Source organism: Abrus precatorius, unplaced genomic scaffold, assembly GCF_003935025.1.
Source record: "Abrus precatorius isolate BTA unplaced genomic scaffold, Abrus_2018 Scaffold4, whole genome shotgun sequence".
NCBI lineage: Eukaryota > Viridiplantae > Streptophyta > Magnoliopsida > Fabales > Fabaceae > Abrus > Abrus precatorius.
The window spans coordinates 10639379-10663128 of record NW_020874384.1 but is presented as its reverse complement, the minus strand read 5'-3'; the positions used below and the strand labels follow the sequence as shown (position 1 = coordinate 10663128).

The following is a 23750-nucleotide window of genomic DNA, read 5'->3' as shown; positions in this document are numbered from 1 at the left end:
TTATTATATATAAAAATAATATATTGATGGCCATATGTAAAATTGATTATATTTATTTATTATTTTATGCATTTATAACAAAATTTATATAAAATTGACTACATATTTGCTATATGTGTTTAAACAAAATTTATGATTATTAAACTTTAAAATACTTAAACTCAAATATAGAAACAAAAGATCTGAATGTTGGTGCATGTTAATAATAGAAACAACAAATTAACTATGAATTGCATTTAATAAAAAATTATTGAAATTGATTACCATGATTTATGTTACTTCATAATTCAAATTATAATTGATTCATAATTATTACATTTTATTTGCATTTATGAAAAATTTATTAAAATTGATTATATATAAAAAATTTATATTGATGGTTGACGATATATGTTCTCCTTCTTCAAAAAGATGAAACTTCTTCAAAGAAAGAATCTATATATACTTACCAGAATGAAGACGATTGTTTTGGTATAGACATTTAAGAATTATAACTTGTATTATAGCAAATAGTTCCTGTAATCAACCAGTAGAAACAGTTTTTTTAATATCTATCTATATATTTATATGTGTGTGTGTGTGTGTGTATATATATATATATATATATATATATATATATGACTTGTAGTTGATAACTAACCTGAGAGTACCTTTTTCTAATTTTGCTTGTTTATTAATATAAAATGCAGAACAAGACTATAGACTCTTACTTTTTCTGATGAGTTTTTTATCTAAAAAATCTCTAATCTCTTTTTGAAAATATTGAAGGAGTGTTTCATTCATTTGAATGGGTCTTGTCTTTGTAAGAATTTGACTTTCCTTGAAGTCTTCCTCACAAGGAAGACTGACAATATGCTTCTTTATATTCCAGAAAGCATTAAAAAGGTCAGAACAAATGGATGATTGAATAGATTCTAAAGGAGATTGAATTCTTCTCTGAAGTGATGAGTTCTTTATCTGATTATCAATATTAGCAAAAAACTTTTTCTTTCAAAAAATTAATTTGATTAATTTTGTTTTGAATAAACTTAATATTTCTAGTAAAAGGTTAACTAGAAAATTTAAATATTATATATATATATATATAAAAGAGAAAAAGCTCACCATAAAATGTTGAAAATAAAAAAATTAATCAAAATAATACAAAAATTGTTTTATATTTAATTTTAATTTCATGAAATTTCTCAAGTGATGTTTTTATTTTTATATCATGATTAACTAAGATTTATGTCAATATTCACGTACCAAACGTTACTCATTTTATAAATTCATTTGGATATAGAAACTATATTACTTTTTCTTATTATGATAATTATTGATAATACATTCATTTTTTTTAAACTAAATTTTCAATTGTTCATTGTCGCTATATAATATAGTATTTCAATAAATTTTTCATAATTTCAAAAATATTTTTAATATATTTCAAATTTTAGTATTATTTAAATCCATTGTGTTGAAAATAATGTTCAATTTTTTTTGCTACATCTTAAATAACTTTGTTGTTTTTATTAGAAATTAATATGTTCACATTTTTACGTGAATAATAATAATAATAATAATAATAATAATAATTATTATTATTATTATTATTATTATTATTATTATTATAGAAAGAGTCAAAATAGTTATGATTTTTTTTTATCTAAAGTATATTGCTTGAGCTCTAAATTTATTAGTGCTAGTGTGAGGAGAATTCTAAATACGAAGATTTGACTTAATTAAATTTTATTATTTTTTTAGATTTTTTTAACTATTGTTTTAAATTAAGAAAAAATACATTAATAGATATTAACCAAAGAAGTAAATTCAGTTACAAATAATTGAATACGAATGATCAACGAAGGTGTTAAAATAGTAAAAGTCATATTTTTGGAAATTTATTAGTTACTTAATTTGTGGCCCAAAAAACTCCAATACAACTTAAATAATGTCACAATGTACTTTGAAAGCAAATTTGTATGCAATAGTGCAAGAGAAGTAGCATATTTTCCATCAAACTATTCAAAATCAATATGAAGTTTAGCAATGCTATAGGATTTTTATTCTTGTTTCTGATTGACTTTGGTACAGCTCAACCTGCAATCCTTGACATATCAAGATTTGGAGGAGCACCAAATACAGATATAACTAAGGTATTATTATCATATGAAATTGAGGGAAAATTTTTTATTAAACTCTTTTTAACAAATTCTATGGATAAAATCATGGCTTAGGTTCTTTTTGTTTTTGTTTCTTGTACATTCATAAGGCTTTTTCAACTGCTTGGACTCAAGCATGTGCATCAACTACTCCTGTCAAAATTATAATCCCTGCTGGTACATATCAAATGAGTGCATTGGATGTCAAAGGTCCATGCAAGGCTCCTATTGAAGTTAAAGTTGATGGCACGATTCAGGCACCAATAAGCCAGAGTGACCTCAAGGATGCGGGTCAGTGGGTCAAATTTGGATATATTGACTCTCTTACCCTATCAGGTAGTGGAGTTTTTAATGGTCAAGGAGAAGCTGCTTGGAAACTTAATGATTGTTCAACAAACAAGGATTGCCATATGCTTTGCATGGTAATAAATCAATATGAATTTTGGCATTCAAATAATAATATTACCTAACTTATGCCTTTACAAAATAGCAATCTAATTGAGTTTCTTTTATTGAAATGCAAACAGAATTTTGGTTTTAATTTCGTCAAGAATTCAATTATTCGTGACGTTACTTCCAAGGATAGCAAAAATTTTCATGTAAATGTTTTGGGGTGCAACAATGTTACTTTTGATGGGTTCAAAATTAGTGCCCCAGCTAACAGCCTCAACACTGATGGGATCCACATTGCAAGATCAACAAATATTAAAGTTATTAACACCAACATTGGTACTGGAGATGATTGTATCTCAATAGGTGACGGTAGTAAAAACTTAACTATCCAAAATGTTAACTGTGGACCTGGTCATGGCATTAGTGTTGGAAGCCTTGGAAAGTATGAAACTGAAGAGCCTGTAGAAGGACTTCTAGTTAAGAATTGTACTTTGACAGAAACTGACAATGGTGTGAGGATTAAGACATGGCCTGATACTCCAGGAACAATTACTATAAGTGATATGCATTTTGAAGATCTTACTATGGTTAATGTCAAGAATCCTATCATTATTGATCAAGAGTATTGCCCATGGAACCAATGCTCCAAAAAGGTATTTTACTCTTTATCCATTAATTTATAGCCCAATGATATTATCTTAATTATATTCCTTCATACTCTTCGATTTAGAAACTAAACAATCGAAACAAATGTGATTTAAATTACTAATTTTTGTTTATTTTTTGAATTTCTTTCATGATAGAATCCATCCAAAATTAAGATAAGCAAGATTTACTTCAAGAACATTAAGGGAACTTCAGCAACTCAAGAAGGGTTGACTCTGATCTGTAGTAGTGGTGTACCATGTGAGGGAATAGAAGTAACTGATGTTGACCTCACTTTTAACGGAGCTGAAGCAACTGCAAAATGTGCTAATGCTAAGCCTATAATTACAGGAAAAGCTCCTACTTGTGTAGCTTAAAATGATATTCCAAAACTATAAGACACCTCTTTCAATAAAATTTTATGCAATTTTTCTTTTTCTTTTCCTACGAGAATTATACAAACCATCCCATGTGAAGCAAGGAGATGTAAAAGAACTGTAGTTCTTTTTTACTACATAGTCAATGTTAGTGAAAAAAAAAAATATATATATATATATATATACACTATGACTTCACTTACTCTTTTTTTTTTCTATATATTGCATTATTAGTTATTACAATCTAATTTCAATCAGTTCAATCAATGAACTAATATTCTAATTTTATTAAAAATAATTACGTAACTAAATGACAACAACCAACCTTATATCAAGTGACTAAGAAACATAAATTTTATAAGTTAGGTATCAACTTTCATCATTATAATAGTCACCATCAATATAATGTATATAATCAATGTCATCTTTATAATTTGACGTATTATTTTAAGTTAGACCAATACATAAATTATAATACTAAAAAGAAAGTAAGCTCATCTTTCAAACTTAAACTTGTGTTATGCATACTCTATATATTATAACATAAGGCCATTAATTGTTGATTGTCTTTTATGAGTAATAAGTATTTTAGGTTTAGAGAGCATGAAGAAAAAAGATATTAAAAGCTAGTTTGTGTTCTGTGATGTTTTAAAAGTGAGATTTAATTTGACAATGTAAACTAAAACATTTACACTAATTATACTAACAATGCTAACTAAATGAGAAAATAAATCATCAGATATTAAAAATATAGCTCAAAGTAAAAAAAATAAATTCTAAGAGATAATCTCTAAGTTGTAAACTATTCTTAGATATAATCTATATTACTAGATACCTTATAAAATTTTAAGAAATATTGATACGAAGACATATTTCAACACTTTATATTAGGTTATACAAATATATTTTAAGCTTGCTACAAATAAACTCTTAAAATGTAACATAGGCTTTACCAAACATGATTGTTGTGACTAATAGTCAACCTTAGATGACAATATTCAACTGTCAAAATGCACTTCTTTTAATAAAAATGAGTAATTTTTCATTTTTTTTTTCCTTTTCAAGAGTAAACAAAACATCGTTGTAAATTGAGTAGATGTGAAACAATTGTAGTCTAGTGATTTCATAGTCTAAAATGGTACTCCTACATGCTTTTCAGGTATATAGAGATCGCATTGCATACTTTAAAACTTCAAGGCCGAAATTGCCGAGACTATAAGTACATGGGGTAAATTGCATTTTTTTCTTTTTCTTTTAAATAAAGGTATTTTTGTCCAATGAATTATGCATACTAAACACACGAGAGCTAATGGTCAAATTGATTGTCCGAATAACAAAAGAGTTTCTTCGCACAATTTGATAAGTATAGGATACTTTGCACAATTTAAATGCTCTGAGTTTAAATTACACTTAATCAAAATTACATGGGTAAAAAAAGACTTTTGCCTTTTCTAAATTAATCTAGCAAAATTAAGTCCCTATATGAATAGATCTTAATTAACATTGTACTTACTAAAATTCTAAATTAACCAAAATTGAATATATCTTAATTAACAATCTACCTACTAAAATTCTACATTAACCAAAATTTTTGTATTGAGCAATATAACTTAATTAATACATTTAAGAAATAAATTTTCTCCCTTCTTAATGATGTTACAACTTACCCTATTAAAATAAATTAATTTCATTTTCTCTTTCAACTACCAGGTGGCATTTGACATATTTTTTTCAACTCCAAATAACATTCACTAGAGATATCACTTTTTGACAAAGTAGTATAATGTTACATCCTCAATTTCTTCATTCAAAATAAATAAATTTATAGCAAATAAATAAAAAATAATAATTTTGTTCTTATTCATGGATTTGAGAATTGAATAAAGACAAAACTTACACTTTCTTCTTATGAAAATTTCATAAAATTCTAAAAGGATTTAAAACTTCCAAAGGAATAATTTTGAAGCTTTAAAGTAATAAATAAAACTTAGCTTTACCTCTAACAAATCATTGGGTTCATATTGAATACATGAAATTTAAAGCTTCCACTAAGAGTATTTCTTCAAAATATTCATTAGACGAAATTGCCCAAGTATTATGAATTCTAAAATCTATCATTAAATTTGGTTAACACGAAATACAATTTCTTAAATCATCTCAGTCCCTGTAACAGCCCGACATCCTATTCAGGATTGACAACTGTCTCCATAAATCAACACGAGACTTTCACTGTGCTTTGTCCTCACTCACACACTTCCCAGAAGGTCACCCATCCCATAATTGCTCCAAGTTAACTTTAGAATTCTTAAGTGATAGGCCACAGAAAAGTAAATGCATTTTGTTGGTATAGGTAGTCCTAATCAATTCCTTTAATCTATCCTTAACTATATACACAGTCTCTGGATCCCCCTCTCATTCTGATGTAAGTTCGATTCATTCATGTGCCTCTTACCGCCGGAAGCCTGCTAGGTAGTCGCTCCTTGTCCGTGCTACATTGCACCGGCGGTCACTCCCCACCCTCACCTAGCGCCTAGGTGTCACAATCCCTACAGAGCAGTCTTCCTTCCAATACTATTAGATTATGATCCTAGGACGAATCAAACATCTTTATCTCTTTACTTTTGTAACATCCTATACTTTGATTTAAATAAAATAAGGTTTGTTAAATTATAATTGGAATAGATTTGGATAGAATTTATATTCACTCCTATCCAAGGTTCTCAAAGGTTCTAAGGCTATATCTCACCATTTTTTCTCATATTAAACCCTCCTAAACTTATATTTCTCTTCAGATCTTTGATTCTACGTCCGTTCTAAAGGATTTCAAGTAAGTTTCTCTAAGTTTGAAGTTAGATTTACCGTTCATTTCTCTTCTTATTCTTTTTCTTATAGATGTTCATGTGTTCTTAGGAAAAACTTCGTTTTAGAGTTAAATCTTCGATTAAATCTTTGTAAAAGCTCTGTTTTGAGGTAAGGGGGCTCTACTTTATCATTTTGTTATGTTTATTATTTGTATTCTCATAGATCTTGTCATATATGTGATTATATGTGGAATAATCCTTATTTTATGAAAAGTAATCGATGAAAAGCGAGAATAATTGGTTGTTTATGTAATTTTATGATGAATACATGGTGAAAATGTGATATTATGTTCAAATAAGGCATGATAAGGTATATTGAGGATGATTGATATGATTTTATGATTTTGTGATATGAAATATACAAAGAGATGGATGTTTCATGTTTGAATATATTGTGTTTCATATAAAAATGATGTGTAATGTGAATATGCCATGGTTTGATGTATATGATGAAAAGTATGTGGAAATATAATGAAAAATATGTGAACATGAAAAATGGCATATGTGAACATGTGAATATACTTGAAAGAGTATGAGATGGAAAAAGGATATGTAAATAGTTCCAGAGATATACTAGGGAGTGGAAGATGGAGATGATATGGTATATCTTAGGGAAATGCAGGGTGGTGAGTGACATTCGGGATTGTGCACAGAATATTGTGTTCGAATGCACCACATGGCCACACACTCGTTTCCCGACTTGACTCCTGACCATTACCTTTGCTAAGGGGTTGTCTATTGCATTGGGCCATCTGGCGACTATTTACATGGATGTGTAAGACCTCGAGATAGAGACATCGGATAACTGTGGCTACAGGGCGCGGTAAGCGCAGATAAAAGAAAGAAAAAGAAATTGTGAATTTGTTTGGAATAGAATACGTGTTGAGATGAGAACATGCTTTATATGACACTGTGATATGTAATGCCATGATGTTTTCTTTAACCGTAATAAGATGTGTTTTGTGATGAACATGTGTGATGCATGAGTGGTAGGATAGAGACTCACCCTTACACAATATTTTCAGGAAACCAGGACGAATAATACCAGGCTCACAGTGCATGGATGGATGAGAACTGCTATAGGACTTAGTTGTTTTAAGTTATGTAATGGATATTTTTAGTTCTATAGCATCCTTTAAAACAGTTGTAAAACTACTATTTCTTTTTGTTGCTGATGAAAATTTTAGGATCTATGTTTTCTAAAAATACTCATGAATTAATGAAATTTTACTCTATGAACCTTATATCATTTCATTGTTTCTTTCTCATTAAAGAGTTGTTGAAAGAAAATTTACTTTGCCATTTAAATATTTATGAAAATTTATCATATATTGAGGAAAGAAATATAAGGCGTTACGACTTTCATTACCTAAAAATATTAGTAAAGGTGAGTATTTTCTGCTCTACTAAATTTCTTATATAACATAATCAAAATAATCACATATTTATGTATATATATAATACTTAAAATATTTTCTAACATGGGTTAAATTGACAATGACACTCAAATCATACAATTCACTATCACAAAGGAGTACACCCAAGACAAACAATTGATCAAATTTGTAAACTTTTCATAACATGCATCTTTCTACTAATCTGTACGTGATAGTACATGTATTGTGATAAATGCAGATTTTACTAGTTTTTACCTTAGTTTTTAATACATTTCATATGAAAAACATGATGGAGAATGCTAGAAAACTCATAAAAATACTAGAATGTTCAATTCATTTCTAAATAGTTTAATTGTTTAGATTTTGTGTATTTTATGTAAAAAGTATTGATTAGAACCTATTTTGCAGGAAACTCTAAGTTGAGATCATAAGGTTGGAGGATCAAGAGAGAAAGTAGAAGAAAGTAATAAAAATTGGAATCAAGGAACAAGGTCTGGTGAAGCAAGAGTTGGGCGTTATTACTTTTGTTCACAAAAGTGATTGTTCCAGAAGCTTAATATTAAAGAAAGACCTGTGTGTTATCACTTTTGTTCACAAAAGTGATCGTTGCAGAGAGTTCTCCAGCAAAGCAAAGCACACGTAGTAACTTTTGTTTACAAGAGTGAGCGTTCCAGAGAGTTCCCCAGCATAGCAAAGTGCGTAATCACTATTGCTGACAAAAGTGATCGTTACAGAGAAGTCTCTAGTAAAGCAGGTTGCGCGTGATCACTATTGTCAGCAATAGTGATCATGCCAAAAAGGCAGAAAATTCTATAAATAAGAGATTAGTCCAGAAATTTGGATTTTTTTTTTCTCATTTTTTTCATTTCTACACCTTAGGAGAGTTAGAGAGGGAGATTGGGAGCGACTTCCAAGCTCTGGACCTTGAGGAATCTGGCTAGGGATTAGATTTATGAAGAAATTATACAGCTCCTCTTCTTCTACTCTTTCTCTCTCTTTTTCTTCTATGAACATGTTCTGATTTCTTTTTGTTATGAATTGATGGATCCTATTTTGATATTGTAAATTGATTGTGGATCTGGATTTTAAGATCTTAATTGTATTGAACGTTTAATTCTTTCCCTAATGCAATTCTTGAATTAGCCATTCAATTGAATTGAACCTAGAGGATTTTCATCAATGCAAGTTGAGTTAATTTCTCATATTTGAATTGAATGTCAAGGTTATGGATATCTTAGGGACAAGAATTCGTGATCTTGTGATCTCTTAATTTCCAATGCCTAATGCAATGTTTGATTGATTTACAGCTAAAGAATTAGGGTAGTTAATTGAATATTAGGATCATTGAGGCAAGGGATTGTCCTTTGATTAAATAAGTGAAATTGATCATCAATCAATTAAGAAACTTAAAGTTCAGATCTACTTCCATTTTGTAATTGATAAAGAGGTGAAATCAATCCTAACTCCATTCACACATCATTTCATTTCAAAATTTGTCACTCTGTTTTGTTGTTATTTTCTGATTTTTGAACTTTATTGCTTTTGTTCTCAAGTGACTCAAAACATCTCCAATATTCGTTTGGCTCAACTAGTTATTGGTATGTGAAGTGGTAGTTGATAAAACTAATCCCTGAGGACGATACTTGGGACTCAAACTGAATTCCAAATTTTATTACTTACTACAACTACCTAGTACACTTGCTAGTTAGTGTTCTCTCAGCTTTGTGACATATTATAGCACGTCAATTGATATGTCATAATACATGTGTCCTAATCACACCCATCGATGTATTATAACACATATATCATAACATCAACTGATGTGTTACAATGCATATATTATAATCATACAACTTCTATACTACTTCATATACATCATGTTTTCACATCAATTTCACTTTCATATTCAATGCCCCTAGGATCCCTTGAGGACTTCATAACTTAGATAGCCGTTGGTTAGCCATAATAAGACAGATACACGTGTGCCGACCGGCCCGTTTTAGCAAATGTATAGTGTTGTTAGCAATCTAAACACTAGCAAGTGCACTAGTATTGCAGCAAGTAATGAGTAATTTTTAAGAACAGGATATCGTCTCCACAGAGAATTTAGATTTCAAGTATCAATTCACAAAATTGTAACCATTCGAACCATACGAATTTGGGAGAAGAGTTGTAACATACAAAAGCAATAAACCAAAGCAATTAAGAGTAAAGAAGAATGTGCAGAAAAATAGATCAATGAATGCAATGTGAGATTAGAAATGGATTGAAAGGTAGTTAGGAATTTACTTCACAAGAATGTCAATATTAATTCAATTATGCTTCTGGAAATTCAAGAACTTGGTTAATTGACAATCAGTTCGCATATTAATAGCCAAAGGTTAATCCCTTAACTCATTGACCCTAACAAGCAACTAAACCACCCTAATCCCTTAGGTGAAGTTCAATTTCAAGTTGCATTAAGACTTAGAACCTTAAGATTGCAGAATTAGGTCTCCTTATCCCTAAGAAATCCCCAAATTTTGATTGCTAACTCAGATCGGAGAATCAAATCCAACTTCCATTGGTAATTGTTCCTCTTTGATGAATCATACGAATTTCCATTCATAGATTGCAAGAAAAGCAGAATTCACAATTCAATTAATCCAAGAACTCAAAATTCAAAAGCAAGAGTCAAATCAATACATCAATTCGAGTTCCATAAACCCCTAACTACAAGAAAACTACTCAAACATAAGAGAAGAGAAAGAGAAAGAAGAAGAAGAAGAAGAACTCCAAGAAGCCATAGCCGGAAGCTCCAATCCGATTCCTCTTTGTGGAAGCTTCAAGACTTGACCTCAATCTTCTCTCTCAATCTCTCTCAACAAGATCTAACAGAAAAACGGAAAAATAAAACTGAACTCCGAAAAATTTGCACGTTTCTGTTATTTATAGAATTTCCCAGATTTGCGCGTTATCACTTTTATGAGAAATAGTAGCCACGCAGAAGGTTTATGGTTGCGCGTTAACACTTTTATGAGAAAAAGTGACCACGCGCAACATTCCTGATATTGAAGGCTCTCTGGAACTATCACTCTTGCTGATAAAAGTGACTACGCAGAGCTCAAGTGGTTGCGCGTGATCACTCTTATGAATAAAAGTGATTATGCGCAACTCGCCAGGTTGAAAGCTCTCTGGAACGTTCACTTTCCCTGATAATAGTGGTTACGCAGAACTTTTCCTGATATTTGTCTTTCTGGAACGCTCACTTTTACTGATAAAAGTGATAACGCCCAGACTTTCTTCTTCTTTGAACTCTGGAGTGATCACTTTTACTGACAATAGTGATCACGCCCAGTCTGCACTTTCTTGGTCTTATGTTTTTGGAGTCCAGACTTGCTTCTTTCTTCTTCCTTGTCATCAAGCCTCCATTTCCATGAATCTTGCTCGAATTATTCCTTCAAAAACAAGATTAAAAACTTAATTCCTAAGCAAAAATTCCACAATTGCTAAGATAACTACAAATTCAAAGAAAACTTCAATTCATTCTCTTTTTCTAAGTTTTTCTGCTTTCTTCATATATTTTTCTTATCAAATGTGTTAGAATTATGCTAAAATATCAGTAAAAATATGAATTCATCATATAGTTAGGAGTCTCGTCAGAAAATGAGTGTGTGGCCTGTGAATGCTTTCACTTTTAACAAATCATTATGCACTCGTTCACACTGAGCATTCACCGCCCTCATTTTCTCAAGATTTCCTAAATCTTCTCTGGACTCTATACTCCCAGTGTATCTCTGTAGCTATCTAAACTCACCACCAATATTTCTCATTCTTTTCCACACCCTTTTCACAAGGCAACAATTATAATACATGAGTCTTGATCACATAACTTGGTGCATTATGTTACAAAATTGAAGAACTAACTCACAAGTGTACTAGGTAGTTGTAACAAGTAATAAAATTTGGAATTTAATATGAGCCCCAAGTATCGTCCACAAGGATCTTATTTCAATTACCACTTCACAATTTAACAATTAGTTGAGGAAAACAATTCATTTGAGGGGTTTGTAACATGTGAAAGTAAGAAATAAAGACAATAAAAGGTAATAAACTTGCTGTAAAAACAAAATATGAATTTTGTATTAAGAATGCTATATGGAAAATAGTTAGGAATCACTTCACCAGATTTTCAATTGCAATGTAATCATGTTCTGAACTCTTGAGAATTTTAAGTGATTGATAATCAATTTCACTTATTTAACCAAAGGACAATTCCTTGCCTCATTGATCCTAATACCTAATTAAACTTCCTTAATCCCTTAGGTGAAATTTAATCAAATATTGCATTAAGTTCCAGAAATTATAGGATTACTAGATCATGATACTTATTCCTAAGATCTCAATAACCTAGGCATATGATTTAAATCTGAGAAATAAACTCAATTTTCATCGCTAAAAATTCCTCTAAATTCAATTGAATGAAGGATTAGTCCACAACTACATTAAAAACAAAATCATATACTCAATTCAATTAAAATCTCAAGATTCAATCCACAATTACATCACAACATCAAATCTGGATCCATAGATCCCTAACCAAAAAGGTTTAGAACCACATTACAATGGAAGAAGGAGAAGTAAGAGAAGAAGAAGACAAGAAGCAAAAGAACATCTTCCAAGACCTAATCTTCACTCTCATTCCTCTAGAAATGAAGCTTGAAAGTCACTCCCGATCTCTCTCTCTGACTTCCCTTGGAAGTTAAAATAGTTACAAAGTGAAAAATAACAAAAATGAACCAAAGTCCCATTTTCTGAACCCTAACTTCTATTTATATGGTTTTTCCCGCCTTTTTCCTTTCTACATGTTAATCTCTGAGAATTCTAGCATCAAAGGTCATCTAGAAGCTTCTAAACTGATTTAAGAACTCAAATCGTCCAAAGTTGACACTTAGAAGTAATATTTAAAATTATGTTATTTTTGCGTAGCTACTCTGAGCACTTGAAGTGGCTATGCGCTGACTGTGTAGCTACTCTGGGCACTTCAAGTAGCTAAGCGCCCAATTGCGTAGCTACTCTGATCACTTGAAGTAGCTACGTGCACTATGTAGTTCTGAATTAGCCTTGGGCGTAGCTACTCTAAACGCTTAAAGTGGCTACGCGCACTGCGTAGCTACTCTGGGAACTTGAAGTGGCTAAGCGCTCAATTGCGTAGCTACTTTGAACACTTGAAGTAGCTACTCTCTTGATCTTTATGAATTTTCTTCTTCAAAGTGTTCACTCTATGTACTCAGAGTGATTACGCCCTTTATATAACACTTGATTCTTCATCTTTTAAGATCAATTCCTCTACTTTCTTCACTTCAATCTTCAACTCAAATTCTCAGCTCAAGCTTCTGCACAAGGATTAAGTCACTTTTAAGTCAAATTGTTCAGAATTGGACTAAAAATCTAAAAATCAAAACTATTTACACAATTATGAATATTAATGAAATTTTTATGATATTTTCAAGTTTACTTAGCACTTTACTACTTATTTATTAACAAAATTATACTAAAAATTATGGTAAAATGTGAATTTATCATATTACAATATATGTATTATGAATACACCCTTTAGATGTACCACAACGCCTGTATTATAATAATCACATCCATTAACCATCCCTACTCCTGTATTACAATCACTTTTCTCATACTTCCCCATTATATCACATCATTTCATTTCATCAAAATATGTCTTCATTCAATAGTAACATAACACTTTTTCATTAACAATCTAATTCAATCATTTTCACATACCTCAATCATCAACAAACATTCATTCAATTACAGGAAATCCCCAAACAAATCCATACGTCAGGCAAGTCAATACAATGTGTCGGAGATCGGACACCTCCAGGCTCAGCCCAATCGTATAATTTAACATACACCTTTCTATAGTAATGATAAGGTCGTCTATTCTAAAGTTTTGCATAATCCATTATTAACAACATGCTCACTATTCCAAAAACATCAAATAACCATTCTTAACTACTCTCAAAGAATGTTTGCTTATTAAAATCATAGTATTTCTGAAAGATAGTTTTAGTCAGAACCTCTATTATAAGTTACATTTGGATAGTTATTAAAGTAGGTAAAGGTTTTCCATTTTAAACTACCCAAGAGATGTTAGGGTTTGGGATCAACTCTCCTTACCTTGGAATGAAGACCCAACACGAAATAATAGTAGAAAATGTTCTTCACATAGTGTTTTGCCCTAGATACATGAAAAAGTTCCATGAAAACTCAAAAGAACAAGGAAGGAGGCGAAAATTGAAAACTCTAGTTCATAATACTTACCTCCAAATGTTCCAAACACAATTCCAACCTTCAATCTAGGGCAATCTAGGGCACAAACGGCTTAAGAGACAATTTAATCGGTGAAAAAGGCTAGAGATTGAGAAAATCGAATGAGAGAACGGAGGAAAAGTACAAAACGCGATTTCCTTAACCCTAAACTCCTTAAATACCCAAAGTATCGCAATATTCTTGCTACAGCGAGACCCCTTCTCACTACAGCGAAAACACCAGACAAAATTGTGAACTGGTTTCTGCATATTCTTGCTACAGCAATACTACACCCACAAAACAATCTCTCTCTGTTGCCCTCTTGCTATAGCGAGAATAAAACATGTTAGGCCTGTAATTTATTATTAGGTAATCTATAATATTTTGTGTAACACCCCAATTACAAGATTTCCACTTACACCAGAAATGATTTATAGCAAAAAATTTTAATTGGAAACATGATGACAAATGACCCAGATAGTGACAATCATGAACATTAATATCCTGGAAGAATGTAATCTTTGTATGTACAACCAAACATTCAATCACAAGTTCCTGAATAATTCAAGTTTAAAATTACATGCAAAATCAAGTTATTAAATCCTACATTATCCAATTAATACCAGTTTCAAGCACCCATCCAAATTGGAATCTTCAAATCCCTTTTCACCTGAAAGTGAACTTACCGCACATAGCTCACTAAATAATTTCTAGTCTTTGCCACAATCAATATCACGAAATTATACAACACATGATATAATTAATCCAAAAGAAACACAAATAGGAAACCTTCATGCAATAAAGGAATGCTAGAGTATATTTCTGTCATATATATATATATAAAGTGCAAAGGATCAACATATTCACCAAATTAAATACATCTCAAAATAAGCCCATAATGTCAAGTTTGTCAAAATAAGTAAACCCCTAAAACAGAATCCTACAAGCAGTAACACATCTATAGTTACATAAAATCATAAGCCTTCAAGGGAAGAGAGTCTTCGCTAGGGTCCGACTCAATCCCATCGGAATCAAGCGGGTCTTCGTGTGGCTGAGGTTGCGGAGAGGGTGGACTATCATATCAATCCACCCGAAGTGGGAGGTGGTGAACGTGAGGCTGGTGGTGGTGGAGACGGATAACGGAAGGAAGGTCCAGCTTCATCGGTGGGCAGCAAAGGAATTCTCGGTAAGGAGCAAGGTATGGGCCGAATGGATGACTCAACAACACCCACATCCCTCCAAACGAATTCAAGAGTGGTGTCGAGTCCAATATCAGAAGGAGGTCCGAAGGTCATAGGGACCTTGCCTTTACTAGAGTGCGAAGAAAATTCAGAGGCTCCTGATTGGACTAAAGGTATAGTAAGAGGGGTAGTAAGGCAATTCAAAGAAAAGGGCTGATAAATGCTTTTTATACTTGATCATACATTGTAATTCATGAATGATAATTGAGAGTTTTAAGCTATTCATTGAGAAAATTTACTATTATTAATTTCATTTTATTCATATCAGGAAAAAAGATCAAGAAGTGAAAGCTTTAAAAGATATTGGGAATTAAAACACACAAAAAAGTTAGAGATATACACGAGTAAGTACATGCCCGTGTATATGAGCGTGTATCTCACTGGTCGCGTCAATTGAAGTGTATCATCAAAACCAGAGATGTACACGGCCAGATACATGGCCGTGTACATGAGCGTGTACTTTTATAGAAAGCTCTGAAGGGCGTCTATTAGAAAACAGAGATGTACACGGCCAAGTACATGGCCGTGTACTTGGGCGTGTACTTTTACGCGCGTCATAAATTTAACTTTTGCGAGAAAATTAACCCTAGGATAATTCCTATAAAAGGAGAACTGAACTCAAACCTGAGGAGGCAGTTTTTGGAGACGAAAGACTCAGAGACGGCAGGAGGATAGGATCAAGCGTTTTAATTTATCTCTTTTGTAATTTTAATTTAAAGATGTTTAGGTTCTAACTTTCCTTTGAGTATCTAGATGTAATAAATCCTAATTGACTAAATTTTCTGGAATTCTTCTAATGCTATTTTATGTTCCTTTCTCTTGAGTTTAATTGAGTAGTATCAAATTGCTTCTATCTTGTTTTCTTGTTTAAATTTGAGTAAAATTCCTGCATGAAATTAACATTGCTCAATTAAAAAGACTTGAATGTATTTCTAGAGATAGAAAGACGTGAGTTTTCTGTATTAGGATTAATCCTAATTATGGAATTCATAATGAACTTAATGCAACCTAGGGGTATTAATTAAGGAAGAGATTCCGATTAATCAACTGAGGGTTAGGAATCATTATCCTTGAGAAAGGTATTGATTTAAATTAGAATTTCCTGCAGCGATAAGGGTTTGGAACTAAGTAGTTGAAGAAGAATTTCAGTTATTTGGATATTAAGGGGATTTACAGTCTAGATACTTGTCTTTTTCTTTTGAATACCTTTAGTTATAATTTTCTATAATTTATTTTCACAAGAATATCTGTTTCTTTTAAATTATTATTCTTTTACTTTTAGCAATTTCATCAACAAAGTTTATTTTTCATATTCATTAACAATTACGCAATTAAGAAAAAATTTCTTAATAACAGTCCCTGTGGATACGACACTTGGTACTTAATTTTAATAATATTGCTCCGACAACGGGTGCACTCGCCCAGTAATTCAATTTTTACACACCAAGTTTTAGGCGTCGTTGCCGGGGACTGTTTAATTAGGATTCCCTTGATTTCGTATTTACTAATTTTATCTATTTCTTTAGTCTTGAATTAACTTATCTATTTTTACTTTCATTCTTTTTAGGAGCTGATTTTTCTGGTGTATGATCAGAACCCGTTCTACTGCACTGTCTGAAGAACTATTTGAATTCGACCCAGAGATCGAAAGAACTTTGCAAAAATTCGGAAAGAGAGGCGACTGCTAGTACAGAGGGAAATCGCACAAACCCACATGGAAGGAATGGCAAACAACGAAGATCAACCAAGGACCATGTCCGATTATGCTCGTCCATCATTAACAGGGACAGAGTCTAGCATTGTCCATCCGAATATGCAAGGAAATTTTGAAATAAAGCCCAATGTTATTCAGATGGTTCAACAGTTTGTTCAATTTGATGGGTTGCAAGATGAAGACTCAAACGCTCACATCGCTAATTTTCTGGAGATCTGTGATACTTTCAAGATTAATGGAGCTACTGATGATGCAATCCGCTTGAGGCTATTCCCATTTTCTCTCAGGAGCAGAGCAAAGCAATGGTTGAACTCTCTCCCGCGAGGATCTATCACTTCATGGGAGGCTATGGCAGAAAAATTCTTGGCAAAATTTTTTTCGTCCCGCTAAAACTGCCAAGATGAGGAATGATATCTCTTCCTTCTACCAGTTAGAGACAGAGACGTTATACGATACGTGGGAGAGGTTCAAGGAATTGTTGCGGAAATGCCCACATCATGGGATTTCGGACTGGCTTCAAGTGCAAACCTTCTACAATGGATTAAACCCAGCCACAAGACAAATGATAGATGCTGCAGCAAGGGGCACTTTGAATAGCAAGACACCAAGGGTTGCACAAGAACTGTTTGAAGAAATGGCAATGAACAGCTATCAGTGGAGCTCCACTCGATCCAAACCTGCAAAATCGGCGGGGATCTATAGTCTTGATGCAGTGACATCCTTGGCAATGCAAGTTGAAGCCTTAGGAAAGAAGATTGATGGTTTATCTGTTAACCATCAAGTTGCTCCGGTAATGAGATGTGATATTTGCGGAGGAGCCCCCCTAATCATGAGTGTCGAGCTACTCAGGAAGAACATGCCAATGTGATAGGAAACAGACCTCTGTACCAAAATTATAATGGCATGAATAATCTGGGCTGGAGGAACTATACAAACCCACCGTGGAACAACAATCAACAACCAATGCGGAACAACACACCCTCAGGGTTTCAACAAACTCCACATCAACCACCACCCCCAGCCGAAAAGAAGTCAAACCTTGAGGAGCTGATGACCAAATTCATTCAAACCTCAGAATCTCGGTTTCTATCCACCGAGACAGCACTAAGAAATCAACAAGCCTCTATCCATAATCTAGAAATTCAGTTGGGTCAAATTTCTAGACTCCTCTCAGAAAGACCCCAAGGAAGCTTGTCTGGCAATACTGAGACTAATCCTAGGGAACAGGTCAATGCAGTAACATTAAGGAGTGGCAGAACATTACAAGAGAAGGGGAAGTAAGAAACAGAAAAAGATGCAGTTGAAGAGCAGGATAAATGTCAAGAAGAGACTGTGGAAAAGCCCCTTGTAGTGAAATAATTCATACCTCCACTTCCCTACCCAGCAAGATTGAAGAAAGACAAGGATGATGAATAATTTGGTAAATTTCTGTTCTTATTTCGTCAACTTCATATTAATTTACCGTTTGTTGATGCCTTGGCACAGATGCCCAAGTACGCCAAATTTCTGAAGGATCTACTATCCAACAAGAAGAAATTGGAGGAGTTAACCACAGTTACTCTGAATGAAGAATGCTCAGCAATTCTGCAAAACAAGATGCCCGAAAAATTGAAGGATCCAGGGAGTTTTACTCTTCCTTGTCTCATTGGTAGATTGATAGTTGATAGGGCTTTAGCTGATTTAGGTGCTAACATTAATTTGATGCCATATTCTGTTTTTAAGAAATTAGGTTTAGGGGAACCTAGGCCAACTAGGATGAGTATTCAATTAGCTGATAGGTCAATTAAATATCCTAGGGGTATCATTAAGGATGTGCTTGTAAAAGTAGACAAATTTATTTTTCCTGTTGATTTTGTGATTCTTGATATGGACGAGGACACTGATGTCTCCTTGATCTTAGGTCGTCCCTTTTTAGCTACTGCAGGGGCTATAATTGATGTAAGGGATGGAAAGTTAATTTTGAGGGTTGGAGATGAAAAAGTCACTTTCAAAATTCCTGATGTAATAAAAAAGTCTTTGAAACAAGATGATTCTTGCTACTTTATTAATGTAATTGATGATTATGTTTCTGATTGTGCACAGGAATTCTTGATTTCAAACCCATTGAAAAGAAGCTTAGTTCATGATAGAGGAAAAGATTATATGAGCTTGGTAACTCAAGAACAGTGGTGTCATTTAGAAGTCACTAAGCCATTATGGAGAAAGAGGGACTTCAAAGTTTTGGAGTGGAAATCAGAGAAGCAACCCAATCCATCTATTAATGAACCACCAGATGAAAAATTGAAGGTCTACCATCATAAAAAAATCAAGGGAGGTAAACTATTTCAAAAAGGTGATTTAGTAGTACTGTTGTACAACTCTCGCCTCAAATTATTCCCAGGTAAACTCAAATCCCATTGGTCTGGACCGTTTACTGTGCATAAGGTATTTCCTTGTGGTATAATTGAATTAACTTATCCAGAAAAAGGAAATTTTAAAGTGAATGAACATAGGCTGAAACTGTACCAGGGGGTCAACTGCAAACTTTTGTAAATGAGGAGTTTAAACTCCTCCATGTTGAATGTTGAATTACATTAAATAGTTTAGGTTAGGTAGGTTTAGTTTATTTATTTTAGTTATTTATTTCCTCATTTATTTATATTTTGAATAAGCATCCTCACCCCAGCATGAACCCCATCTCCTTCTGACCACTTTCTTAGTATAGATGATGAAGACTCAGATGATGCTAGTGCAACACTTTAGTCTACAATTAGGATAGTCTTAGTTATTGAATTTTTTTACTTATGTTATTTTTAGGATTTATATTGCTTTTGTCTGTTTACTGCTTCTGTTTCTTTATCGCATTATTTTGATCGTTCTACTCCTCTTGTCATTATGAACTGAGTTAAATCTCCTTATAAATCAACTTTAATCAGGTTTCCTCTCCAATTGAATCCCAGATTAGCTTTGCTTCCCACGACTCTTTGCTTATTTATTTACTTTTCAGGGAAGTTTTAGTTGCACTTTAATTCTTATATTTGATTGAGGACAATGCAAATCTTATAATGTGGGGTGGATAATTATAGATGTTTGAACTGAATTGTTGTTTTATTCTTGAGCAATACTGAGTCAATTTTACTGTTGCATAGAAGATGATATTCCTGAAAATAAAAATAAAAATAAAAATAAAGATTCATATGCAGTTATTCTAGATATTGGAATTGTGTTTTTTATTGTTTCTTGATTGAAGTATCGGTAGATTTTTCTGATTTGAGGACCTTGAATCTATGCCTTTGAATCTATGCAAAAAAAAAAATTAAGCAATTAATAGAATCGTTAATATTTGAAAAATTGGGGCTCTGCTCAGAAATAAAAGAGCATGCCATAGAAGCATAACTAGTTGAATGTGGATTGCAGGCAATGTCCGGATACCACATCCTAGAACCCTGAAATTGTTTGAGGTACCGATGTGGAAAGCAAGGGGTGGAATTTTCCATTAATACCTTGTACTAATTGGGATGGAACATAAAATGCACCCTATTAGCCGATCATGGCTCAAAGTAAAGAAAATTAAATAACACCTTTGGAAGAATTCAAAGTTTTGAATTAAAATTTTAAGAGCTAATGGTAGAGAGGTCCTTATTTCAGTTTTGTCTGAAGTTGCAGAGGTCGAGAGCAAAAGAAAGCACAATTTGATGTTTAAGAATTACTTTCCCTCTAAAAATAAAATAAAATAAAAATAACAATAATAAAAATTTAGGAATTTGATTCTTTGTTGTCAAGGGTAAAATTGATCCATTTCTTTGCTTGGGGACAAGCAATCGTTCAAGTTCGGGGGAATTTGATAAATGCTTTCTATACTTGATCCTACATTGTAATTCATGAAAGATAATTGAGAGTTTTAAGCTATTCATTGAGAAAATTTACTATTATTAATTTCATTATATTCATATTTTTCAGGAAAAAGGATCAAGAAGTGAAAGCTTTAAAAGATATTGGGAATTGAAACACACAAAAAAGTCAGAGATATACACGAGCAAGTACATGCCCGTGTATATGAGCGTGTATCTCACTGGTCGCGTCAATTGAAGTGTATCATCAAAACCAGAGATGTACACGGCCAGATACATGGCCGTGTACATGAGCGTGTACTTTTATGGAAAGCTCTGAAGGGCGTCTATTAGAAAACAGAGATGTACATGGCCGTGTACATGGGCGTATACTTTTACGCGCGTCATAAATTTAACTTTTGCGAGAAAATTAACCCTAGGATAATTCCTATAAAAGGAGAATTGAACTCAAACCTGAGGAGGCAGTTTTTGGAGACGAAAGACTCAGAGACGGCAGGAGGATAGGATCAAGCGTTTTAATTTATCTCTTTTGTAATTTTAATTTAAAGATGTTTAGGTTCTAACTTTCCTTTGAGTATCTAGATGTAATAAATCCTAATTGACTAAATTTTCTGAAATTCTTTTAATGCTATTTTATGTTCCTTTCTCTTAGGTTTAATTGAGTAGTATCAAATTGCTTCTATCTTGTTTTCTTGTTTGAATTTGAGTAAAATTCCTGCATGAAATTAACATTGCTCAATTAAAAAGACTTGAATGTATTTCTAGAGATAGAAAGACGTGAGTTTTCTGTCTTAGGATTAACCCTAATTATGGAATTCATAATGAACTTAATGCAACCTAGGGGTATTAATTAAGGAAGAGATTATGATTAATCAACTGAGGGTTAGGAATCATTATCCTTGAGAAAGGTATTGATTTAAATTAGAATTTCCTGCAGCGATAAGGGTTTGGAACTAAGTAGTTGAAGAAGAATTTCAGTTATTTGGACACTTAAGGGGATTTACAGTCTAGATACTTGTCTTTTTCCTTTGAATACCTTTAGTTATAATTTTCTATAATTTATTTTCACAAGAATATCTGTTTCTTTTAAATTATTATTCTTTTACTTTTAGCAATTTCATCAACAAAGTTTATTTTTCATATTCATTAACAATTACGCAATTAAGGAAAAATTTCTTAATAACAGTCCCTGTGGATACGACACTTGGTACTTAATTTTAATAATATTACTCCGACAACGGGTACACTTGCCCAGTAATTCAATTTTTACACACCAAGGGCACATTCTCAGATGTTGGCACAAAAATGTTGGCATATACGTAGTCACTCCAGCGGGCATCCCACCCATCCTTAGTGATAGGGCTTAGGGTCAAGCGAACCATCCCCTTGAAGACGTATTGCTGGCTCTGAGGATCAAACATCCATGTCTCGTCGTAGCCAGTCTCTATCCAAATTGTTGCTTAATAAGGTTCCATCTAAAATACATAACACATAACAAGATACAATGGAGACAAACAACAAGAGGGTGAGTCCTATCACAAATGATAAAACACACAGTCACATTCATCATAGGAAAACAATTATACGACTACATGGTCTTTTACGTGAAAAGTACTTACAGGAAGGAAAGTAATTATCACAGTTAAGTTACCAACGCTACAATTATATTGATGAATGCAATACATGTCCTTCCTAAATCTATTCTCCCTTAATATTCATCATCCCTTCAGTCGAGATGGTTGGAGGACTCCATTTACTACTATACAACACCTTTTCATTTTCAATTTAATTACTTAACCCTTACTAGCAGTGTAGCGTTCAGGAATGGGCCTACCTCAGCCTTGGTAATGTATGCCTACGTCGGGATTAGTAAGGGTTCATACCGCGACGTAGCCCACCAGAGGTAAGCTACTCCCCACCCTTTAGGCCATCCCCTCCCTCAACTACCCCCAAGGTTCTCCATGAACCTGGACAACTGCATTCCACAATGTGCTATTCTGTAATCTTGACTCCTCTTCAACCTTCTATGTGATCCATGCAACTTCCAATGAATGTATATATACACACATCTTAATTCCAAATATATATTTCTCTTAATATAACCAATCAAACCCAAACAAATCAATTCAATAAAATAATAGTTAATCCATAACTCGCGGTTCTTTTCTTACAATCTCTTCATCTAAGTCTTATAGTGTGAAAGCAAAACATTTTATCATATGTAATTATAGGGGTTAACGATTCTCTAGGTTTTCTTACTGGATACCACCAATTAGACTTAAGCAATTAAGGTAACAAAACAATATTAATACTAGTGTTACTTTAACAGTTTAGGCTTCTCTCCTCTAATAATTCTAATTATTTCTAGAGTTTTCATTTTAACTAATTAACGTGTCTTTACTTATAACGTAAATTAATTTATTATACACACTCTTCTCTAGCCATTCCTAAAGGGGATACTAAAATCAAAGAAATCAACATCCAAAACCCGAGTGTAACCAACAAAATAGTCTATAATTATAGTCCATCAAAATACAAAGAACAATAAAATACATTTAGACTCTCAATTATAGGAAATTTCTAAATTCACAAATATGAACCATCCATTCCACTCAACAAGTTGCATATATCTGTAACAAACCAGAATTTCTCAAAATTGAGTAAGTTATAACTCAGTGCAATAGTGAACTTTGAAATAGACAATTCATATTTCAATATAATTTACAACATATTTTGAGAAGCACTGTTGTTCCTACTTAATAGGCAAGTCTCAATTTTGTTCCAAAATAATAATAATACATTAGTCAAAATCAATGCAACATAGAAAATATATGCATATATC

General features: G+C 32.5%; 1 protein-coding gene and 1 non-coding gene across 2 annotated transcripts; one reads left to right on the top strand and one right to left on the bottom strand.

Moving 5' to 3' along the window:
* The first annotated feature begins 2015 nt into the window (after nucleotides 1–2015).
* LOC113865848 (polygalacturonase-like) lies at nucleotides 2016–3556 on the top strand. The gene is made up of 4 exons (XM_027500621.1): nucleotides 2016–2135; nucleotides 2252–2563; nucleotides 2669–3187; nucleotides 3338–3556. The coding sequence occupies exons 1-4, from the start codon at nucleotides 2016–2018 to the stop codon at nucleotides 3554–3556; spliced, it is 1170 nt and encodes a 389-aa protein (XP_027356422.1).
* A 13919-nt stretch (nucleotides 3557–17475) lies between these two features.
* On the bottom strand, nucleotides 17476–17582 carry LOC113866449. Its single transcript, XR_003505089.1, has one exon. It is a non-coding gene; the product is annotated as a small nucleolar RNA R71 (small nucleolar RNA).
* Nucleotides 17583–23750: the final 6168 nt, after the last annotated feature.

Coding starts and splice junctions, on each gene's coding strand:
- LOC113865848 (XM_027500621.1), top strand. CDS start 2,016: ATGAAGTTTAGCAATGCTATAGGATTTTTATTCTTGTTTCTGATTGAC. Junction 2,136..2,251: donor CAAATACAGATATAACTAAG/GTATTATTATCA, acceptor TACATTCATAAG/GCTTTTTCAACTGCTTGGAC. Junction 3,188..3,337: donor GGAACCAATGCTCCAAAAAG/GTATTTTACTCT, acceptor CTTTCATGATAG/AATCCATCCAAAATTAAGAT.